General features: G+C 28.0%; 3 protein-coding genes across 5 annotated transcripts in view; 1 reads left to right on the top strand and 2 right to left on the bottom strand.

Moving 5' to 3' along the window:
• LOC100205122 (WD repeat-containing protein WRAP73) overlaps positions 1–16,906 on the top strand; it is a 67,571-nt gene extending 50,665 nt beyond the window's left edge. The window contains exons 10-14 of the mRNA XM_065799366.1: positions 3,384–3,465; positions 7,156–7,281; positions 7,355–7,438; positions 14,898–15,005; positions 16,579–16,906. Of these exons, the coding sequence (XP_065655438.1) occupies positions 3,384–3,465; positions 7,156–7,281; positions 7,355–7,438; positions 14,898–15,005; positions 16,579–16,691 (513 nt within the window). The 3' untranslated portion in view covers positions 16,692–16,906. The remainder of the gene's footprint in view (positions 1–3,383; positions 3,466–7,155; positions 7,282–7,354; positions 7,439–14,897; positions 15,006–16,578) is intronic.
• LOC136081676 (uncharacterized) lies at positions 12–2,178 on the bottom strand. Of its 3 annotated transcripts, none has more exons than XM_065799370.1 (6): positions 2,109–2,178; positions 1,814–1,996; positions 1,284–1,448; positions 872–1,120; positions 535–576; positions 12–305 (listed from the first exon to the last, which is right to left on the bottom strand). In XM_065799370.1, exons 2-6 carry the CDS (start codon positions 1,887–1,889, stop codon positions 145–147), a joined length of 693 nt encoding a protein of 230 aa, XP_065655442.1. In that variant the 5' UTR covers positions 1,890–1,996; positions 2,109–2,178; the 3' UTR covers positions 12–144. The 3 variants fall into 3 exon arrangements, with proteins under 3 accessions (XP_065655442.1, XP_065655440.1, XP_065655441.1); XM_065799368.1 differs by having other exon boundaries at positions 535–612; XM_065799369.1 differs by lacking the exon at positions 2,109–2,178 and having other exon boundaries at positions 535–612; positions 1,814–2,057.
• On the bottom strand, positions 11,136–13,776 carry LOC136081677 (uncharacterized). Its single transcript, XM_065799371.1, has 2 exons — positions 11,591–13,776; positions 11,136–11,385 (listed from the first exon to the last, which is right to left on the bottom strand). Exon 1 carries the CDS (start codon positions 13,564–13,566, stop codon positions 13,048–13,050), a length of 519 nt encoding a protein of 172 aa, XP_065655443.1. The 5' UTR covers positions 13,567–13,776; the 3' UTR covers positions 11,136–11,385; positions 11,591–13,047.
• Positions 16,907–19,183: the final 2,277 nt, after the last annotated feature.

A 19,183-nucleotide genomic window follows, 5' to 3' on the forward strand; every position in this document is an offset into this window, starting at 1 on the left:
ACCGTGTCTGTATTCACAAAATGTTGCTGGTTTGAAGGTTGCATTTTCTCATGCATTAGCTTTGTTGCTGTTGTGTAATATATTGTTAAAGCCTTTTCTTTTCGAATTTGCTGTTGCCTGAGGGCAACGTCCAATTTCAAAAGTTTAACTCTTAACTCTTGTTCTTTTTTTTAATCTTTCTTTTTCTAACCCTAAAACACTTACTTTCAATTTTTTAAAACTTCCATCTACCAAGAGACTTTCTCTAGCTTGTTTTCTTTTTAAATTTTTTAATGCCCCCATTGATGGTTTATTTTGAATTGAATCTAAAATTTAATTCTAGGTGTCAAAACAAGATCAGTTAACTAAAATAATAAGAAAGGTGGTTTAGATTCCTTTAAAAATAAGAAGTTTTTGATGGTTTTGGAAATACTAGTTTTAAAAAATTAAGCACAAATTGATGTTGTCTGTTATATAATTATAAGTCTAAAACCTACAATTAACTAAATTAAACAACTGAGATTTAAAAAAAAAACAATTTAGAAATTGCATTACCTTGAAGTATCTGACGACTATCACCAACAAGAGTGGTATTGTCTAAATTAGGGGAGAACATACAATCAATTCTTGCATCTAATATAAACAATTAATTTGTATAGAATTTATATAAGAATAAAATAGAACTCTATAAACTATACAATATATGTATATATATATCTATATATATATGCATTTATATATCTATATATATATGTATATATATATATATATCTATGTATATATATATATATATATATATATATATATATATATATATATATATATATATATATATATATATATATATATATCTTATAATACAACTAGTCTTAACCAATAAAGAAAAATATACCAGACATAGATGAAATAAAAGAAGCTGTATCAGAAGATTGTTTCAAAGTAAAGTTTACTTCTTTACTTGATGAAGAAAGGGTGGCAGTGGGAGTAGAAAGTTGGTTGGGAGTGGATGACAATGCATCATCTGTCATACAAAAAGAGATATTAAAATCAGGAACATTGATTCCAGATACATTTATTGACTTCCTGTCAAGAATGTCTAAGACAACATTATCTAATTCTGTTAGTTGTCTCCCTGCAGCACCTTTAAAAAATGTATATATATATTTGTATATATTATATATATACAAAAATATTTAATTATATATGCGTGTGTATATACACACACACACACACACACACACACACACACACACACACACACACACACACACACACACATAAATATATATATAACAAAACTATACCTGTTTTTAGACTTTTAGCAAATTTTTGCATTGTAGCTCTTCGCAAATAATCCCATTCTCTATTACGCAGCTGGTTGATATCTTCAATTTTTGCCCCTAAACTATTTAAATGTGACATTATGTCTTCCCAAATTCTATTTCTATGCCTCATAGTAATAGATGGACCTAAAAGTAGAGAAAATAAATAATCAATATATAGTATAATATAGTTTTATATAGTAAAATACTAAATATTCTATAATAATATATTATTTTATAATTAGAATCATACCTAAAAAAGCTTACCTATATTATATATATAATATATATATATATATATATATATATATATATATATATATATATATATATATATATATATATATATGTATATATATATATGTATATATATATATGTATATATATATATATATATATATATATATATATATATATATATATATATATATATATATATATATATATATATATATAAAATATAATGTAATTATACATATTTTTATTTAAATAGTTTGCTAATTAAAACATACTAAGCTTCCCAAGAAGAACCTCTTTGTTTTCTCTGATCTTTATTGCTAGTAACATTTTAAGTTCTTTAGACAGCATTTTATTTTGTTGTGTATTTGTGTATTATATGGCATAATTGTCGACTATATATACTTTTCTTTAGTCAAACATGAAAAATTTGTTTAACCAAAATTACTATCAAAAACCTAACAAGGAAAACCAACAAGGAACTGAATAATCGATTAAATGCAGATTTTAAGTAATTAGTTTAATTACTTAAATTAAATTAGTTTAATTAAATTAAATTAGTTTAATTACCAAAATCCTTTTCAGTTTTATCTGTAAAATATCTACATAAAAACACAAACAGAGAATGTTCAATGATTTTAAAGTGCTAACGTTGTTCCAAGAATGGCCGCTAAAAATCACGAAGAAAATATCTAAAATAGAGATAAAAAATCTATCTGAAATTTTTTTTCGAAAAAACGTATTTTTTATCTGAAAAAGGGATTTCCTTGTTCGTTTATAGCATTGGATTTAATAGCGAAGTTTTTATCTCAAAAACGGTATTTTTTGAATGTTTATAGCAATGGACTTTTTTTTTCTTCGCTTTTTACGGTAAAAACTTCGTGTTTTACGGAAAAAACTTCGTTTTTTATGTTTATAGCATTGGCCCCAGATTTTAGATATTACTAATTTTGGCTTTTTAAAGTTTTTTTAGACTTTCAAAATTCAAAGTAAATAGTTTTGTAATCTTTTAAATCCAAATATATTGCCAAAGTGAAAGTCCCATAGCTTTTTTTTTCTCCAGTTAAAATGGTGGTGGTGTAGTGGTAGAGCGCTTGCTTCATAAGCGAGAAGTTTCAAGTTTGATCCCCACCCATGCCCTGGTAATACCACGCTCAACTTGTTTCTCTGTTTCTTGTTTCTTGTTTCAACCTTATTTGTCAAATGTTTGTGTTTCAGAGTTATAGAGTTGAGAGAGGGTTGTAACCACATTTAAAGTTGACTCCTCAACTGTAACAGCCTTCTTGGCCTTGGGGAGCTAAAACATTAAAAGAATTTTAATTAAAAAGTAGATAACTGATAGTTGAAATCTTTTAATGGTTTTTCTGGCAGAAGTTTTTGTTTAAAAATAGCTTGATCATTTTTTTTTTTTGATTGTGGATTTGTTTGTTTTGAAGCAAGTTTTGACAAGTAAAATGATTAAGACTGTTTCCCTAAGGGATGCTTCCTTCATCATAATGATGGCAAATCCCATTTATTTTGCCCCAGCATGCAAGTTTTAATGTCTTCTTGTGATGTGGCATAATGAAGATGCATAGTGTATGCACCTTTTTTTTAGTGATTAAATGCCCAGATTTAAAGAAGCTTTAACCAGGCAATTTTTTGTATTTTTGTATTTTTAGATCTAAAGAATAGTTTGTACACAAATAAACTATGCATTGTTTACTTTTATGTTAGAAAAATTTCTGAAAACACAAAGTCGTTCTGATTTATTTTGTCTGTATTTAGACATTTTTTTTAATTTTTAATATATTATATTATATATATTATAACCTTTTTATTATATTACTACTTGTATTTTTATAGATTGTTTACCAAGAGCAGGAGCGAAAAACCCTAAAATTGCCATGGGAGTCCGGATCTGATCATCATTTTGGCTCTAGTCAATGTAATTTTTAAAAATTGATTACTCATATTAATACTTTTTAAAGTAAGTTGGCATTTCTAATTTGACCTGGGACTTTGGCAAATGTCATTGATCTCTCAACAAAATGATAGATTGATTATTTAGGTTTAGAAGGAAAATCATAAAATTCTGTCAAAATTTTGCCATTTTGTAAATTATTTTTAAGTTCTAATTCAGATGGTCATTAAATGATGAGTTTTTTGTGTATGTGTGTTTTTAATAACAAATTTACTTTCAATAAGACTGCAAGTAACTACTGTCTAAGTGGGTGTTACCAACCACTGTTTGTATGGGTGTTACCAATCACTGTAAAAGTGGGTGTTTAAATAGATGTTACTACTTGTATGCAAATTTAGGAACAAGAAGATGATACATGTAAGACTTAAAAATTATAAATTGTTAAAATCAAGAAAACACATATTTACTTATCTTGAACAGAGAATTCCAGAGCATTGATGTTTTTGAAGAAAAAATAGATAAAGTTTTTTGAGCCTAAAAGAACAGCTGCAGTAGGTTAATGGGATTTTGCTAAATGGCTAGTCTAACACAACTGTGTTTTGGTTGTGGGAACACAGAAAAAGAGAGTGCAACATCACAAAGACCATAGTAGTAACTGTAGAAAAGAGAGTGCAACATTACATAGTAGTATTTGTAGAGAATGCAACATTACGAAAATAGAACAGAGGCTCAAAAACCACAGCTAAAGCAAGTTCAAATGAAAAGGGTTAATTTACTGTTAGACATTCAAATCACTACAGCTTCCATTGCTAAGTTCAATTCTCTCTAAAACTTTGCAACAACTTGTGATTTAGAAAACAAACTTGTTGTTGCAGAAAAGTATTTTTAGTTTGTCACACAAAAGTGTTCTCCAGACCTCTCTTTATTGCTATTTTAACTATTAAAGAAATGCTGAAATTTGGTTTTCTGTCTGATGGCAAATGGCATCTGTGATTCCATTGATGGAAAATAGCATCTGTGATTCTAATTTTTTTAAACTCTGAAGATTGCTCAGACCTCTTAAACTATTGGCCAATTTTTTTACTACTATCCTTGGTCCTGTTTTGTATCTTGTCTATATTAATAATCTTACTGATAATCTTACCTCTAAAGTGATGATGATCACCTTTTGATTGCTAAGAACAGACAGGTAGTTTTAAAATTGATCCCTCTTCCATGACAACTTGGGACCTGCTGTGGCTGGTGAATTCTAATCACAAATCAAAACTCAGTTATTTACTGCTTATTTCAATATTATTGATATTTCTATATTGATAAATATATTGATGAGGTTTCTACTTTATGCTTTTATATATCTTGTATCAGATTATCCTTCACCACTGACCTATCACAAAAACCAAAAATTAATTGCAAAGTTAACATCTGCTAAAAGTTTTTTTATTTTGATTATCAATCTTTCTTATATTTTATTCTCTCCATGAATCTTTTCTTTATCCTTGTATGGAATACTGTTTTTATATTTGAACTGATTCTTCATATGAGACCATATCTCTATTAGACAGCGTCTAAAATTGTGTTGTAAAATTTGTTAACTTACTCTAATTTTAGCTTTTATCCCATCATAAGATTGTATCTCTTATCTCCATCATAATATCTCTTTCTCATTTCTATAAATATGTTTGCTGCTCAATCAAGTTATCATAATTTGTTCCATCAACCAAAGACTCAATCTTTTAAAACTCAGCATACTGCAAAGTTGCATTCTTTTACTAAAAATATTGCTTAATGCTCAAAAAACTTTTTTTTTTGTCTACTTTTTTCCTCAATTATTAATGCTTCGGAATTCTCTCCCATCTTCGCATTTTCCTGACTCATACAAATTAATGTTTTTTAAGTCTTCTTTTAACTGCTTTTTTGTTTTTAACTGTGTTGTTTGCATTCAGTTAACTTCCAACCTAATAGTGGTCTCTAGCAACCTCAACACCCAACAAGGTGTAATTATATTTAAAAAAAAAGTTACATATGTAATGTTTTAAATATATTTGTGTATAGTTTCCGTTTCTTTTCAATTAAAATAAAAATTTTAACCTAAGAAGCTCATAGAAGAAAAACTAAAAACTTTTGTTGATTGCATTCTTGATAATATATTTATAATTGATAGGAAAGTATTTAGTTCTAAGAATGTAGATTTATAATTAAAGAAAAATCTCCTCATAGTTTATGCAGATATTGATATATTTTCAAATATGCTCAATTGAGGTTAAAGAAGAGAACAGAATCACTTAAGCAGACAAACTATGAATGAATTAGAAGAATATTAACATCTGCAATATAATTATATTTTAATTTAAATATTTATGTAATTCGCAAAACTGCAATTATTTGGTTAAAGGAATTTTGTGGTTTTGCTGGTGTAGCATATCTAAGTCTATACTTCGTAACAAATCTAATGATGTCAAAATTTCAAGTTAAATCACAAATCTTAATAGTGGTTGAAGGGGACTGTCACAATCATTCTTAACTTAAAAAAATTTACCTAATTTTACACAATAGTTGTTTTTAAAAGTTCTAGATTTTGGGTTTAAAAAATAAGAAAGTGTTGACAAAATAGTTACTAGGACAAAGAATATTTAAAGTACATAATTAGAAAGAAATTTAATCAGATTATGTATCATCTTTACCTTCTCATCTTTGACATTATCTGCAACATTTTTGACCTCTCTTCAATATGGTGGTTAAATTGAGTCTTTAATTATTTTTTATAACTTAACTTGAGTACCCTGGAATAGGTTTGCTCTGTGTTATACTTATTTATTAAGTTTTGTTTTCTCTATTATTGAATAAAAGTTTTTGAAGAGAATAAGTAGATAAAGCAAATTGCAAATGTTCTAATGAAACTTAGTTCAACCAATTAGCATTCAATAATAAAATGTGAGATTGTGTCTGGTTAAGAATTAAACTTTAGAAAAATACTTTCAAATTTGCCGAATTTAGTTTAGTTTCAATTTAGTTTGTTTTAGATTATATTTCAAGAATTGTTTTAAACTTAAATTTTCTCTTTTTTTTCCTTTAAATTTTTTTCCAAAGAACCATTGCACAGATGTGGATTAATCCCTAATTACCATGTCAAAACTAAAACAAATGGATAAATTAAATTGGTTCAATTAAATAATTTTTATTTATAATTTTTTTAATTTATTGCTTTTAAATTTATATGAGTTTGATATTACTAACTTAATATGCTCACTGTTTTGCTTGCTGTGAACTAATCACAAATTTGTTCTGGCCTAACTGCTTTAAAATGAAATTTTTCGCAAAAATTTAATAAATTTTTCAGAATTTAGAATTACTGTTTCATTATATGAGGTAAGTTTTTAACACATATTGATCCTTGTTGCAATATTGATTGCTTGCTCTTCTCTTAAATTTATGAAATTTAAGTTAAGTACCTTATATATGTGTATAAACCTTATAATGTAATATACCTTATATAGGTATATAAAGTATATACTTTATAAAGGTTTTAACTAAGTTTTTAATTAGTCTCTTGAAATATTTATATTCTTCATTTTTCCTTTTTTCTTTTTTCGTTATTTCATTTTTGCTTTTTTTACTTAATTTACTTAATTCATTTAAATAACACATCTAAAATATTTTTATTATCCAGTTTTCATATTTTATTTTAAAAAAAATATGATCTGTTGTTTACATTAGATGTTGTACAAGAAATCCCATTCGTTGTACCTTCAGTTCGCGCTGATCCAGAAAAACCAAATCCTAAACTTGGAATTGGTACAATTTTATTCAGTTTTGACAACAAATTTATTGCTACAAAGAATGGTTAGTTTTTTCTATCAATACACCTAATAACCAGTTTATTGTATGTATAATATTAGAGGTGTATGAACTTTAGACAACCAGCCAAATGTACTTTGGATATGGGACTTACAGAAGTTAAAACTATGTGCACTTGTTGTCCAATGTCATCCTATTAAAGGTATTTTATTAAATATTTCAATTTTCAAAGTTTTCGTTCGGAAAAATTATTTGATGTTTTAGTTTATATTTGTTTTTTGCAATATTGGTAATATGCAGGATTCCCACCAGTCCTGGGAAGTCCATGAATTTTAAAGTTGTCCTGGAAAATTCTGGATTTTATTAGTAATTCTGAAAAATCCTGAGAAACCCCTGGAAATCTGCATATTTGTAAATTTATTATTGTTTGTTTCAAGCATCTTCCACAACATTTTGTTTTTATTAGATCATCTTACTTAAGTGATTCTCAATAATCATGTACATACTATATAAGGCAGTTTAGTAATTAGTTTTTAAAATATTTAGTATTTATATTTAAAGTATATTTATATTTATATTTAAAGTATTTAAAAGATTTCATTATAAAACTGAATAGGTTTCTATGAATCATAAATATATATAGACAGTTTGTTTTTTATTTTAAAAATAATATTTAGTTATGTTTGCTATTTCTTGTTATAATAATATTTATATATAATATTTATAATATATTTATATAATATTTATGTTATAATAATATTTAGTTATGTTTGCTATTTCTTGTAACTTTGGGTTTTTTTGTAATACTATTTTTGTTTAAGTGGCTATTACTGTTGTTGTGGTTTTTCTTTCTTTAATGTTGCTTGCATGTTTATTTTAACTAAAAAAAAACCTAAAAACTGTTTAGGTTTTTTTTTCTAGATAAAATAGTTTCAAAATGCCTCAAAGTAGGTGTGTTTTTTTAAGTCAAATGGCCTGATGAAGATCAGTGTAAACCCTGTTTAAGAAAAAAAACAGGTGTTGTGATTTTCAGTTATTTTTCCAAAAATTTTAATATTGCTGATATAGGAGAACCTGCTTAAACATCACACATGAAAGTTAAAAAGTATTCATAGAGGTCTCCTAGCAACAGTATTAAATTATTGATGCCACCTGCTCTAAAAACTGTTCCAGTTTTTGAGCTTGTATCAGAATGCAGAACACCAAAAAATAATAGATAAAGTGCTTATAAACAAGTTCACACTTAAAATTGAAATTCATTGGATGAATAATATTCTGTATTTTAAATATTCAATGAATTCTTCAATTGTTTCAAGATTTCATTATTTAGTAAAATTATTCCAGATTTAGAAATGGTGTGGAGTTCAGTTGATGTCAAACCATGTGGAGTTCATGGCAGTTTTATTTACTAAATTTCAATGTGCACCCACCAAAGCTAGTTATATTCAATATGAATTACTGTCTACATTATCTAATACACCAATCTGTTTTATTTGATAAATCCAAGAATTAGGTTTTTCAGAAGGGTCAAATAGACTTTTTTAAGTGTCATCAGATGGACCAAATTTAAATTAGCTTTTCCTAGATAATTTAAGGGAACAGAGGAAAGAGGAAGAGCATGATCTTATAGATATCGGAACCTGTGAGTAATTGGGTGGTAACTAAATAGTTTATTAAAAGTGATGTAGCCATTTCTACTTTACTCTCATATTAGCCAACCAACCTATGAAAACTTATGGATCACTTGGTTATCAGATATAATTTTGTTTGTATAGGTGTGTTACAAAGGTTGCAAACGAACCATTCAAACGGAATGCTTGAATTAATCGAAGCATATAAACGTTTGGTATAAACGCTTGAAAACAAGGTCAACTAAACAATTTGTTTATGAACTAAAACACGTCTAGTGTCTGCAAAACATATAAAAACATGGGTTAAAATGTTAAAAGGGGAGTTGTCGATGATCAGTCTAGAGAAAGTTACAAGTCACCAAGGGTTGAATAATCTTGGTTGTTGGCGGCTAACAATTATATTCATTTAGTTATATTGTACTAATTATTTTGTAACAATTATATTTTATAATAATATAGCGAGAGTTCAGTTTAAAGTTTTATATTCCAATACAAGTTACCACGAAGTTTTATACACTGCGCAACATTTGAATATGATTCAGTAACGTTATATATAAATATTTGTGTAACATCTTAGGTTACAGGGGGTTTAAAAATGAAAACTTTGCTAAAATGTTTTAGCAAAGTTTTCATTTTTAAAAATAAAATTGATATCAGTTTTGCTTTTCAATTAATAGTTGACCACTCGATAGGAAAGTTTTAGGTCATCTGATGACTCACCTACTTGAGAAGTCCGCTTTAAAGTTTGTCATAATATGCAATGAAGAATCCATTAACTCAATTCTTATAGTAAATCCAATTTTAAAAAAAAAACTTTTTCAATTCTATTGCAAAAAGTAGTTAAATAGAAATAGGTTGTCAACAACAAAAAAAAAAATTAGTTATCTGTCACTCTAGCAAAAAATCAATATCAAAAGTTTTTAGAAAATGATTTCAAGATTTTGAAATTAACAGCAATAGTCTTGATAAATTCTTCTCTCGCGTTATTAGGTCGAATAAAGTTTAAGATATTTAGAACTTTTTTAAAATAGTTTTTGCGCTTTCACATGACCAACTTTCTGTTAAATGTGGCTAAACTAGTGATGTAAATTTTCCGGTAAACTTTGATTCAAAATTTACCGGTAAAACTTACCGGTAAGTTTACCGGTAAATTTTAAATAAAATGGGTAAATTTTCCTTTAAATTTTTTTTTTTTAAGTAACATTTGTTATTTGTAAAAACCAATAGCGGTGTAGTGGTAGACCGCTCGCTTCGTAAGGGATTAGTTCTGAGTACAATGACTGCCACAACCGCCCTTAACTTGTTTCTTCGCATAACAGCTCTATTCTTTAAGGCTTATGTTAAGGAGTTGAAAAGTTAAGAGAGGGTTGTTTGAAAACTATATTAGGGTTGTATTTTTAAGATAAGACTATATCAAAAATTAATAAACAAAAATTAGTATTCTCCTTGACTATTATTGGTAATGCTTTTACATTAATCATCATATTAAGACACAACTCTACTCGCTATTTCAACAGAATTCTTTTTTACCAAAAATAATTTATTTTCAAAAAATATATAAGTGAAACACAACGTTTTTGATGTGCAGTTCATTTAAGTTCTTCTTGTATTTTCCACATTGTACAATAAGTAAAATTTTAAAGAGGTTTCTATGCAAGATAAGAAAACAAAGCCCTATGACAGAATTTGACCTTCTACAAAAAAAATATATTTTTTAATTTTGACCTAAATTTTAGGTCAATTTAGACCAGACCAAAACCTTAATGATGCCATTGCACCGCATCAACCTAGCTAGAGCCCTGCCTCGTTAAAACATACTTCACAATAGACACTATACCAAATGCCTTTATTTTATGGTTTTAAATGTTTATTCTGCCGGCTATACCAGGGCCTGATCTTCCATAAGGCACGTAAGGCCCGGGCCTAGGGCTCCCTAATTTTCAGCTTTTAATAATTTTTTAGCCTATCAGAATTTTGTGACGTAACAGTAGAATTTAAAAATATTTATTTCAATTTTTAAATAGTTAAATCTTTTGATGGCCGCAATAATTCTTGAGTAGCTGGTCATATGTCAACTCAAACTTTCCTCCCTCAGGGTTCGATAAATGAGGACACAAGAGGGCCCCCAAATTGTGTTGTGCCTATAGTCCGTGTTGTTCTAGATCGGGCACTGGATTATATACTACAATCTGGAGTTACTAACACTTTTTTGATTACATTTGTATAAAAAAGACTTCATCTGGAATTGTATAAACAAATAGGCAGCAGATTAAATAAATTTACATTTCACAAAGTATATACTTACATCTGTATGATAAAATATAATACATATGGTGAAATAAAGATATTATTAAACTGCCAATTCAAAAACCAACTTCATCATTATTATCTTCGTCAGAATTACTTTCTTCGAAACCCTCTGTGACTAATTCACCATCTAATTCAGAATCAGAGCTATCCAATGAAGATACCACTGAGACCGGTTCAATTCGCTGGATCTTACGAGGTGGTTGTGAATCTAAAGAAACTTGTACTTATGTATAATTTAAATTTAATAAGTTATAATATTTTCATTAAAGGTGAAGGAAGAACATTTTACATTGTATATTAAAATGGTTACATAATGAATAATACTCTTTTACATCAGAACCAAAATATAGAAAAACAATTATTCAAAACAAAGACTTTGCATATGTATGGTGATTATGTACTTTCACAGTTACCTTTTAATGTTATTATGGTAGAAAAGTTCATATCTATAGGACCATCGATGAACTGGAGCGCTGTATGAGTCTGCTTCTTTTTTCTTCTCACAGGTTGTTGTACTTTGATGTTATATGCAACTTTTGTTACTGTTGCACTTAGATCATTTGCCAGTCTGTTACGCTTCTTTGTTTTTTGCAGTGCGTACTCTTTATTGCTTCGCTCAACTGCTGCTGATGAGGCAGGTAATGATAGTAGCTTAAATGCAATATTCTGTTAAGGTTGCCCTCTACAGAATGCAGACCACCAATGCCATGGGTCAATGGTAATATCAACAGCTTCCCAAATCAATTTGTTGCCATAAACCTCTCCAGATTGGGATTTAAAAGACATAAAATCTTTCATTATCTCCCCACTTAATAATTGAAATTCTAATCCTATTTTGACAATGGTTGAGAGACCCTGGCTTTTTTCTGATTCTATCAAATCATTTCCCATGAATCTTGGATCCAAAAGATTTGCTGCTTTTTGAATATCACGCACACTGAATTTTCTACGTCTTTCAACAGCTTCAGTTATTAACTTTATTTCATCTTGAGAAATTTCACAGTCACTATTTAATAACACTTCTTTAATGTTGTTGGCAACGTAATTCCATAAACGAGGCATTACAGATGCATTACAAGATCTCCTTCTGCAGATTTAACTGCATTTCAAAGTGATGCCAGTAATTGCTCGCAAAACACACTCATTGACCAAAATGAAACAGTATCATGTAAAGTATTCTTCACAGAATTTAGTTATGCTTTATCAGGTGCACTTGTAGCATAAACTCGAGCATCTGAAATTGAAATACGCAAAACATCTTGAAGATCATTATTTCTTTTGATCATAGGAAATGCAGTTGACCATCTTGTCGTCATACTTTGTAGGCAAACAAGTTTAGATTTTTTCAATGTAATTTGATGTTCTAACATTGCATGCTTTAAAACTTGCTTCTTTCGAAAGAAACCAGACACTTTCTTGTGTTGAAGGTGGTTAAACTGAATAGAGGGAATCTTAAGTATATCTGTAGCCAGGAGTTCGAGTGCATGTGCCCCACAGCCATAACAAAAAATTTCTGGGTGGTCATGTTGTAACAGCTTCCATGCCTTTGTCATATTTGATGCATGGTCAGATATAAGGGCAATAGTTTTAACATGAACTTCCTTAATTACAGAGTTGGTAATATTGTATATATATTCTGCTGAATGACAGTTGCATTTGGGATGAAATGACTTGAGAAATATTGGTTTTGGAGTAGAAAGAAGAAATTGTATATGATTATCATTACAAACATCTGACCATCCATCAGACATCAAAACACACCCAAGAGACTTTTTTATCAGAATTGCATTTTCACTTTCAATCTGTAAATGCCACAATTTTAGCAAAGGCCCTGCAAGTTTATAACGAGATGGCGGGTTCCAAGCAGGTCTTAGTTTTTAAAAAACTCTATCCATAATGGATTATCAGTCATCGAAAATGCAGTTACAGTTCCATAGATTGCTTTTGCAAAAGTTATTTCTAAGTCCTCTTGGTGTTTCCGGTCACAAATATCCATCCAACATTTTATACCAGGTAAATTATGACCTGATAATGAAGAAAATCTTTGAAAAAGTTCTGTAGCAGTTGCATCTACCGATAAAGAATTCAAAACAGATTGACTACTAGCAGAAGGCATTACTAGAGAAAAATCTACTCGATCACGAAAAACTGTATAACTGTTATTGCTTACTATATTTTTATTCTCGTTATCAAGATCTTCGTCGTCTTCATCTTCAGTTGAACTAACAGCAATTTCTGCAACTAGTTCAGTTGACAATAAACTTCCTTTTATATTAAATTTCTGTTTGACATCATTTGTTACATTTTTACAGTTCTTAACTAGGTGCCGCTTCATCCGAGTTGCATTATTTACAAACTGCTTCCCACAGAAGATACGCTCACCCAGCATTTTTTTATCTGTGATTTTACATTTGAAATAATTTCACACAAGTGTTTTCTTATTATTCACCATTTTTTTAATTTCAAATAAATATATACAATAAATATATAAAGAGCTGTAGTACAATTGTATGTTGTTATGATTATGAGTATGTTGTTATGATCAAAACTCATTTAACTGACACTGCCATCTTATGCGCAGATTTTACTAGAAAATTTCAAAATTTACCAGGGGGGTAAATTTTCAAAATTTTCCGGTATATTTACCGGTAAATTTTACCTTCGCAACACTAACGGGGACATTTTTTGCTCCCGTTATGTTTTTTGTTTTTTTTTACTTTTTTTATACTATTTTATCTCATTTAAATACTTTTTTTAATTTTTATTTTATTTCTATTTTTATTTATACATATTTAAATTTATTATTTTATTATAAAAATTTATTTTTTATATTTATTTTTGTTATTTCTATTTATCATATTTTTATTTTTTTCTATTCACAAAAATGAGTAGTTACAGTAATGTAACCATATTTAAACCTTGCCGTAACCCTAACCCTAAGCCTGACCTTGATGTTGACCCTAACCAAACTCTCAGTTGATGTAGCAGCACTCCCTTGCAAGTCAGGCTATTTGATAGTCCATGCATGTACTTTTCGCTCTCTATAAAAGTTGCTTACAAGTTGCATTTTTTTTTACAAAAAAACAATGCTTATGGGGATAAAAAATTAACATGTGCAAAATAATTTCCCCGATAATGCTAATATCCCCATAAGTATTCTTTTTTTTGTAAAATCTGTCCCCATAAGTGATACTAAAGGTGTATATATGTGTATATATATTTATATATATATATATATATATATATATATATATATATATATATATATATATATATATATATATATATATATATATATATATGTATATATATATATATATATATATATATATATATATATATATATATATATATATATATATATATATATATATATATGTATATATATATATATATATATGTATATATATATCCGTGTGGCTGTGTGTATGGCTATATTCTTTATAATAGTTCTAAACATAAAAAATCTGATATTGATATATCTTTGATTTTTCTTTATTTTAATTATCTCGTATCGCTTTCTGAAAACCGACCAAAGAAAAGTAACTGAAAAATGACTTTAATTATTAACATATATGTATCATAATTTTTTTGATGTTTCTTCCTACTGTTCGATCTGCACAGATGGTCATCAGTCCACTGATGGCTATTTGCACAATGGCATCCTTAAGTTATCAAAAACATATTGCTCACTATTACAATGTATTTTAATTTTTGTAGCATTGTCTTGGGATCCTTGCGAAGTTCGTTTGGCATTTTGTAGTGGTAATAACAAAGTTTACATGTGGTCACCTGCAGGTTGTTTGTCAGTAGAAGTACCTGGTCAAGGTAACTCATGTTTACAATTTAAATGTTACAGTGTTTGTTGTTGTAAATTTAATCTCACAAGGGTACTCTTTTTGTAATGCAAACTTAAAAATTTATGTTAGCTTTATAAAAATCCTTTTTAATGTGTTTTTATTTATGAGATTCTTTTTTTTTTTTCTTCTTTAATTTTTTAGGTGTATGTAAATACACCTGATTAAGTGAGTCAGTTAATCAAGTAATAAAAACACAGTTAGTTAAATGGGTCAAAAAAACACAGTCAGTTAAATGGGTCATAAAAACAAAGTAAGTTAAAAATGAATAAATCCATGTTTTAATTACTGTAGATAACACTGTTTTTTGGGATAATCGTGGAGTTATTTTATTTAATTACTTTCAATAAAGTAGTAGTAACTTTTTTGTAAACGGTGTTAAACTACCTGATCCTTTCAAGCCTAGTAATGATTATTATTAAAAGAAAAAGGTCAAACTTGTTGGGCAACATTGTTATATCTTGACATTTACAAAAAAGTAATGGCCGCTGTTTTTTGGGGTAGTCATTGAGTCATTTTAATTAATTATTTTTAAAAAGGTAAAACCATTGCAGGAGCATACTACACATTATTACTTGACAAGCTGAAGGCAGAACTTGCAAAAAATTGCTACATTTTCAGAAAAAATCCTGTTTCACCAAGACAACGTTTCACTCCTTTTAAGACAATGTTTCACAACTTTCAAGACAATGTTTCACTCCTAAGCGATTGCTGTGGCAAAAATCCACGAATTATGGTTTAAACTCGATCAAAAGCTTAAGAAATGTTGAGATCGGTACTCCTAACCTCTCGGCATCTATCTAATGCGTCTTCAAACCTATTGTTTATTACCGTTAATAACACAGGCGACAGCACCAGGCAACACTTCTGCAAGGCTATAGCAGGGATGTTGCCTGGACCACAAGCTGTAGAAGAGTCTAAGCAGAAAATTACTTTTGATACAGAAGCCAGAGTGATACGAATTTTAGACAATGGATCAAACTGTTTGTCGGCTATATCAGGTAGGATGTGATCAGTGGAATCAGAGATGAGAATAAAAAAAGTTCTTAGCAAACAATTCAGTTTTGTCTTGTGAGGTAACAAAATCCGAACCATGCAAGAGAGGTTGAATAACAAATTTGCTTTTATTATAGGCTCTATTAAAGATTCTCCAAAAGTGTTGGTAGCCTATTTTTTGAGATGAAATACAAGATTTCGTGACCATATAATTATTTTCTTACATTCATGTAAACGGCATAAGTTTTTAATTAATTTTTACTAAAAAAATATTTGATTAAATTTTTTTAGTTTTTCTAAAATATTGTTACTAAACTTTTATCTGAGAAATAACGTAATTTATTTTAAGATAATTTAAATAAAACTAAAAAACAAAAATTTTGTTTTTTTTTGTTATTGTTTTATTATTGTTGTTTTCGTTATTATATCTTTGTAATTACATTTTATAGTTATAAATTTTATAATTATAATTAGGTAATGATAAAATTATTATAATATTGTTATTTAGTTACTATGTTTTAGATATTTAGTTAAACAATTTTATTTAGAAATTTTTCTCGTAACAAATTTGAGTTGGTATAACACTGGAGATTCCTTGTTGCTAATGAGTAAAGATCAAATGTGCTTCTGCTACCTAGCGACAACTGCGAGTGTCATCTAACGACAGTTCAAACAATTCAAATTGACTTTTTAATGACGTGCTGGTTTTTATTTATTATATTTAAATAAATACGAATATTTTTAAATAATTTTTAGTTAAAAATAAATTATGATAATATAAAAATATTTTTTCATTTATTGGACCAATTGGGTATAGTCAATATGGATTGTAAACATATTTTTATAAAAACTTGAATTTGTATTCAATTACCTGTAGGGTTTAATTTAGATTTTGATAAAGCCCAAAAAAGATTTCTGTGCTTTCTTTAAATAGTTTCTTAATCTTAGTAGATAGTTACATAAAAATAATTTTTGCCATTATTATTGTTATTTTCGGTGATAAAAAACTCAAATGATTTTTTAGACCGGTTTAATTTCAACGTTGTCAAAGTTCTTTCAGCAAATTTTTGATCTTTACAAGCCAAATGTGTTTACTACTTCAGACTTAGTAATAAATTATCTACTATACTATGTAAAGCTAACCACAGTTTATAAAATACAAGAAAAGAGAATTAGTCCATTTGTGCTGCAACTTTATTTATTTAAGAAACCTATTGATGTCTCATATTTATCTTTTTCCCGACTTGTTGAGCTTTATGTTTACAGATATGGAACAAAATGGTTCAGTATTTATCTTCTAGCGTGTAGAGCAAAGTAGAAGAATATTCGGTATTCGTCTATAGGAAATTTGTCTCAGGGAAAATAACTCCATTTCTTTTAACTTTTTTGAAAATACATTTGCGTTTAGAAGATTTTTTTATCAAATATTATTTTAAGGCTAAATAAATAAAAGTTAACACCATTCATTTTCTTATTTTTAGCGAGGTAAAGTTGTTAATAACTTCATTAAAGTTGATTTTAAACGACTTTTGATACTCAATAGATAAAGTTCCCTAACTAGATGAGCTTTTTTTAGCTAAGAGAACTAAGCGTTATTATTTCGTTTTGTTTTTTATAACTAAATAACAAAGGTTTTAGGAGGATAATCTGAATCGGTTCTCCATAGAGTTCACACCGGTAAAAGTTAATTGAAGCATCTTACTTTAGAGTATGTTGGCTACCTCCGAAGTATACAAAGGTAACCAGAATATTTTTTTACTCATAAAAAAATCAACTTGTTGCTTAAATTTGCATCAAATAAAAAACTACTTCTCTAGTAACTTGATTCAATTGCGGACTTAGCTAAACAAGAAAAAACTATTTTGCAAAAAATTTTTGACTTGTCTGCGTTTTTTATTAATTTAATATATCATTAAGTTGAAAATTATATAAGCATTATGCGGAAGTTTGATCGTAGATTTTCGGCCCACTTCTGTTTATAATTTACACTAATGACTGCTGTGATACATCTTTAAAACTGAATTTAGTCGTGTTAGCGGATGTCACTTATCTATTACTAACAATTTTATCAAAAATTTATATGCAGATATAAACATTGAACTAATTAAAGTAAAAGTTGGTTTAGGGATAACAAACTCTCGCCTAATGTAAAGAAAACAAACTATATACGATTTCATAAAAAACATAAGGAAAAAATCTTCCTCTCAAGTTGCCTGCTTTATTCCTGATAAACTTATTAAAAAGCAATCCAATATAAGATTCTTAGGAATTATTGTTGATGAAAAGTTATCCTATCTTTCTTATATATAATATATCCAGTCCAAAATAGCCAAAACCATAGAATTGATATATTGAGACCATAGGTTTGATGTATCGAGTTCGCCTTTACATCAATACACAGTCTTAAATTATTCTACTTTGGGCTAATTTATAGTTTTATTACCCATGCAAATATTTCAGGGGAGGATGCAGTCCCCATCCCCCCCTTCCCGGTGTCGTGGGCCCTGTAGACGATTTACTGTATATATAAGCTATTAAGTATCAAAGCAGTCTATTATATGGCATATTATGCTATCCTATATTTTGTTCACGGTTTATTATACATAATGAATTTCTAATTATTGCAATTGATTGGTATATATACAGCTTATTATAGTACATATGTAAAAGATTAAAGAACAAAAAAACCATATATTATATCATATTACGATATTCTTTTGAAACTTGTTATAGGAACTCTATGAAAAGATTGCAATGACTGATGATAGAGGCAAAGGCAGTTTTTCGTTCCAGCGAGTTTCGTCGTCCTCTAATAAAAAAGCGCGCGATTTAAAAAAAAAGAAAAACGTTATAACAAATTTGAAATGTTTTTTTTTAAAATAAATTACAAATAAAAAAATAATCTTATAAAAAAAGCTGATTCAAGAGTTTTTATCATTTTATCAGTGTTTTTTAACATAGTTTGTATAATCCATATATTCTTTTTATATCTTTGGTTTTGCATCTGATGCGTAACCAAAGTTATAAAAAGAATCATACATCAGAACGAGAAATAATACATCTAGTATTATTTGTTTATTTACGCTTTATACCTTTGGTTACGAATCTTTATACCTTTGGTTACGAATCATTGTTTATTTACAACAATGCGTT

This window comes from Hydra vulgaris, chromosome 06, assembly GCF_038396675.1.
Source record: "Hydra vulgaris chromosome 06, alternate assembly HydraT2T_AEP".
Taxonomy (NCBI): domain Eukaryota; kingdom Metazoa; phylum Cnidaria; class Hydrozoa; order Anthoathecata; family Hydridae; genus Hydra; species Hydra vulgaris.

Excerpts from the sequence above, each read along its gene's own strand:
- LOC136081676 (XM_065799368.1), bottom strand. The coding sequence starts at position 1,889 with ATGCTGTCTAAAGAACTTAAAATGTTACTAGCAATAAAGATCAGAGAA. Across the intron at positions 1,121-1,283 it reads TGCTAAAAGTCTAAAAACAG|GTGCTGCAGGGAGACAACTA; the intron begins GTATAGTTTTGT and ends CATTTTTTAAAG. Across the intron at positions 306-534 it reads TAGTCGTCAGATACTTCAAG|ATTCAATTCAAAATAAACCA; the intron begins GTAATGCAATTT and ends ATTAAATTTTAG.
- LOC136081677 (XM_065799371.1), bottom strand. The coding sequence starts at position 13,566 with ATGCTGGGTGAGCGTATCTTCTGTGGGAAGCAGTTTGTAAATAATGCA.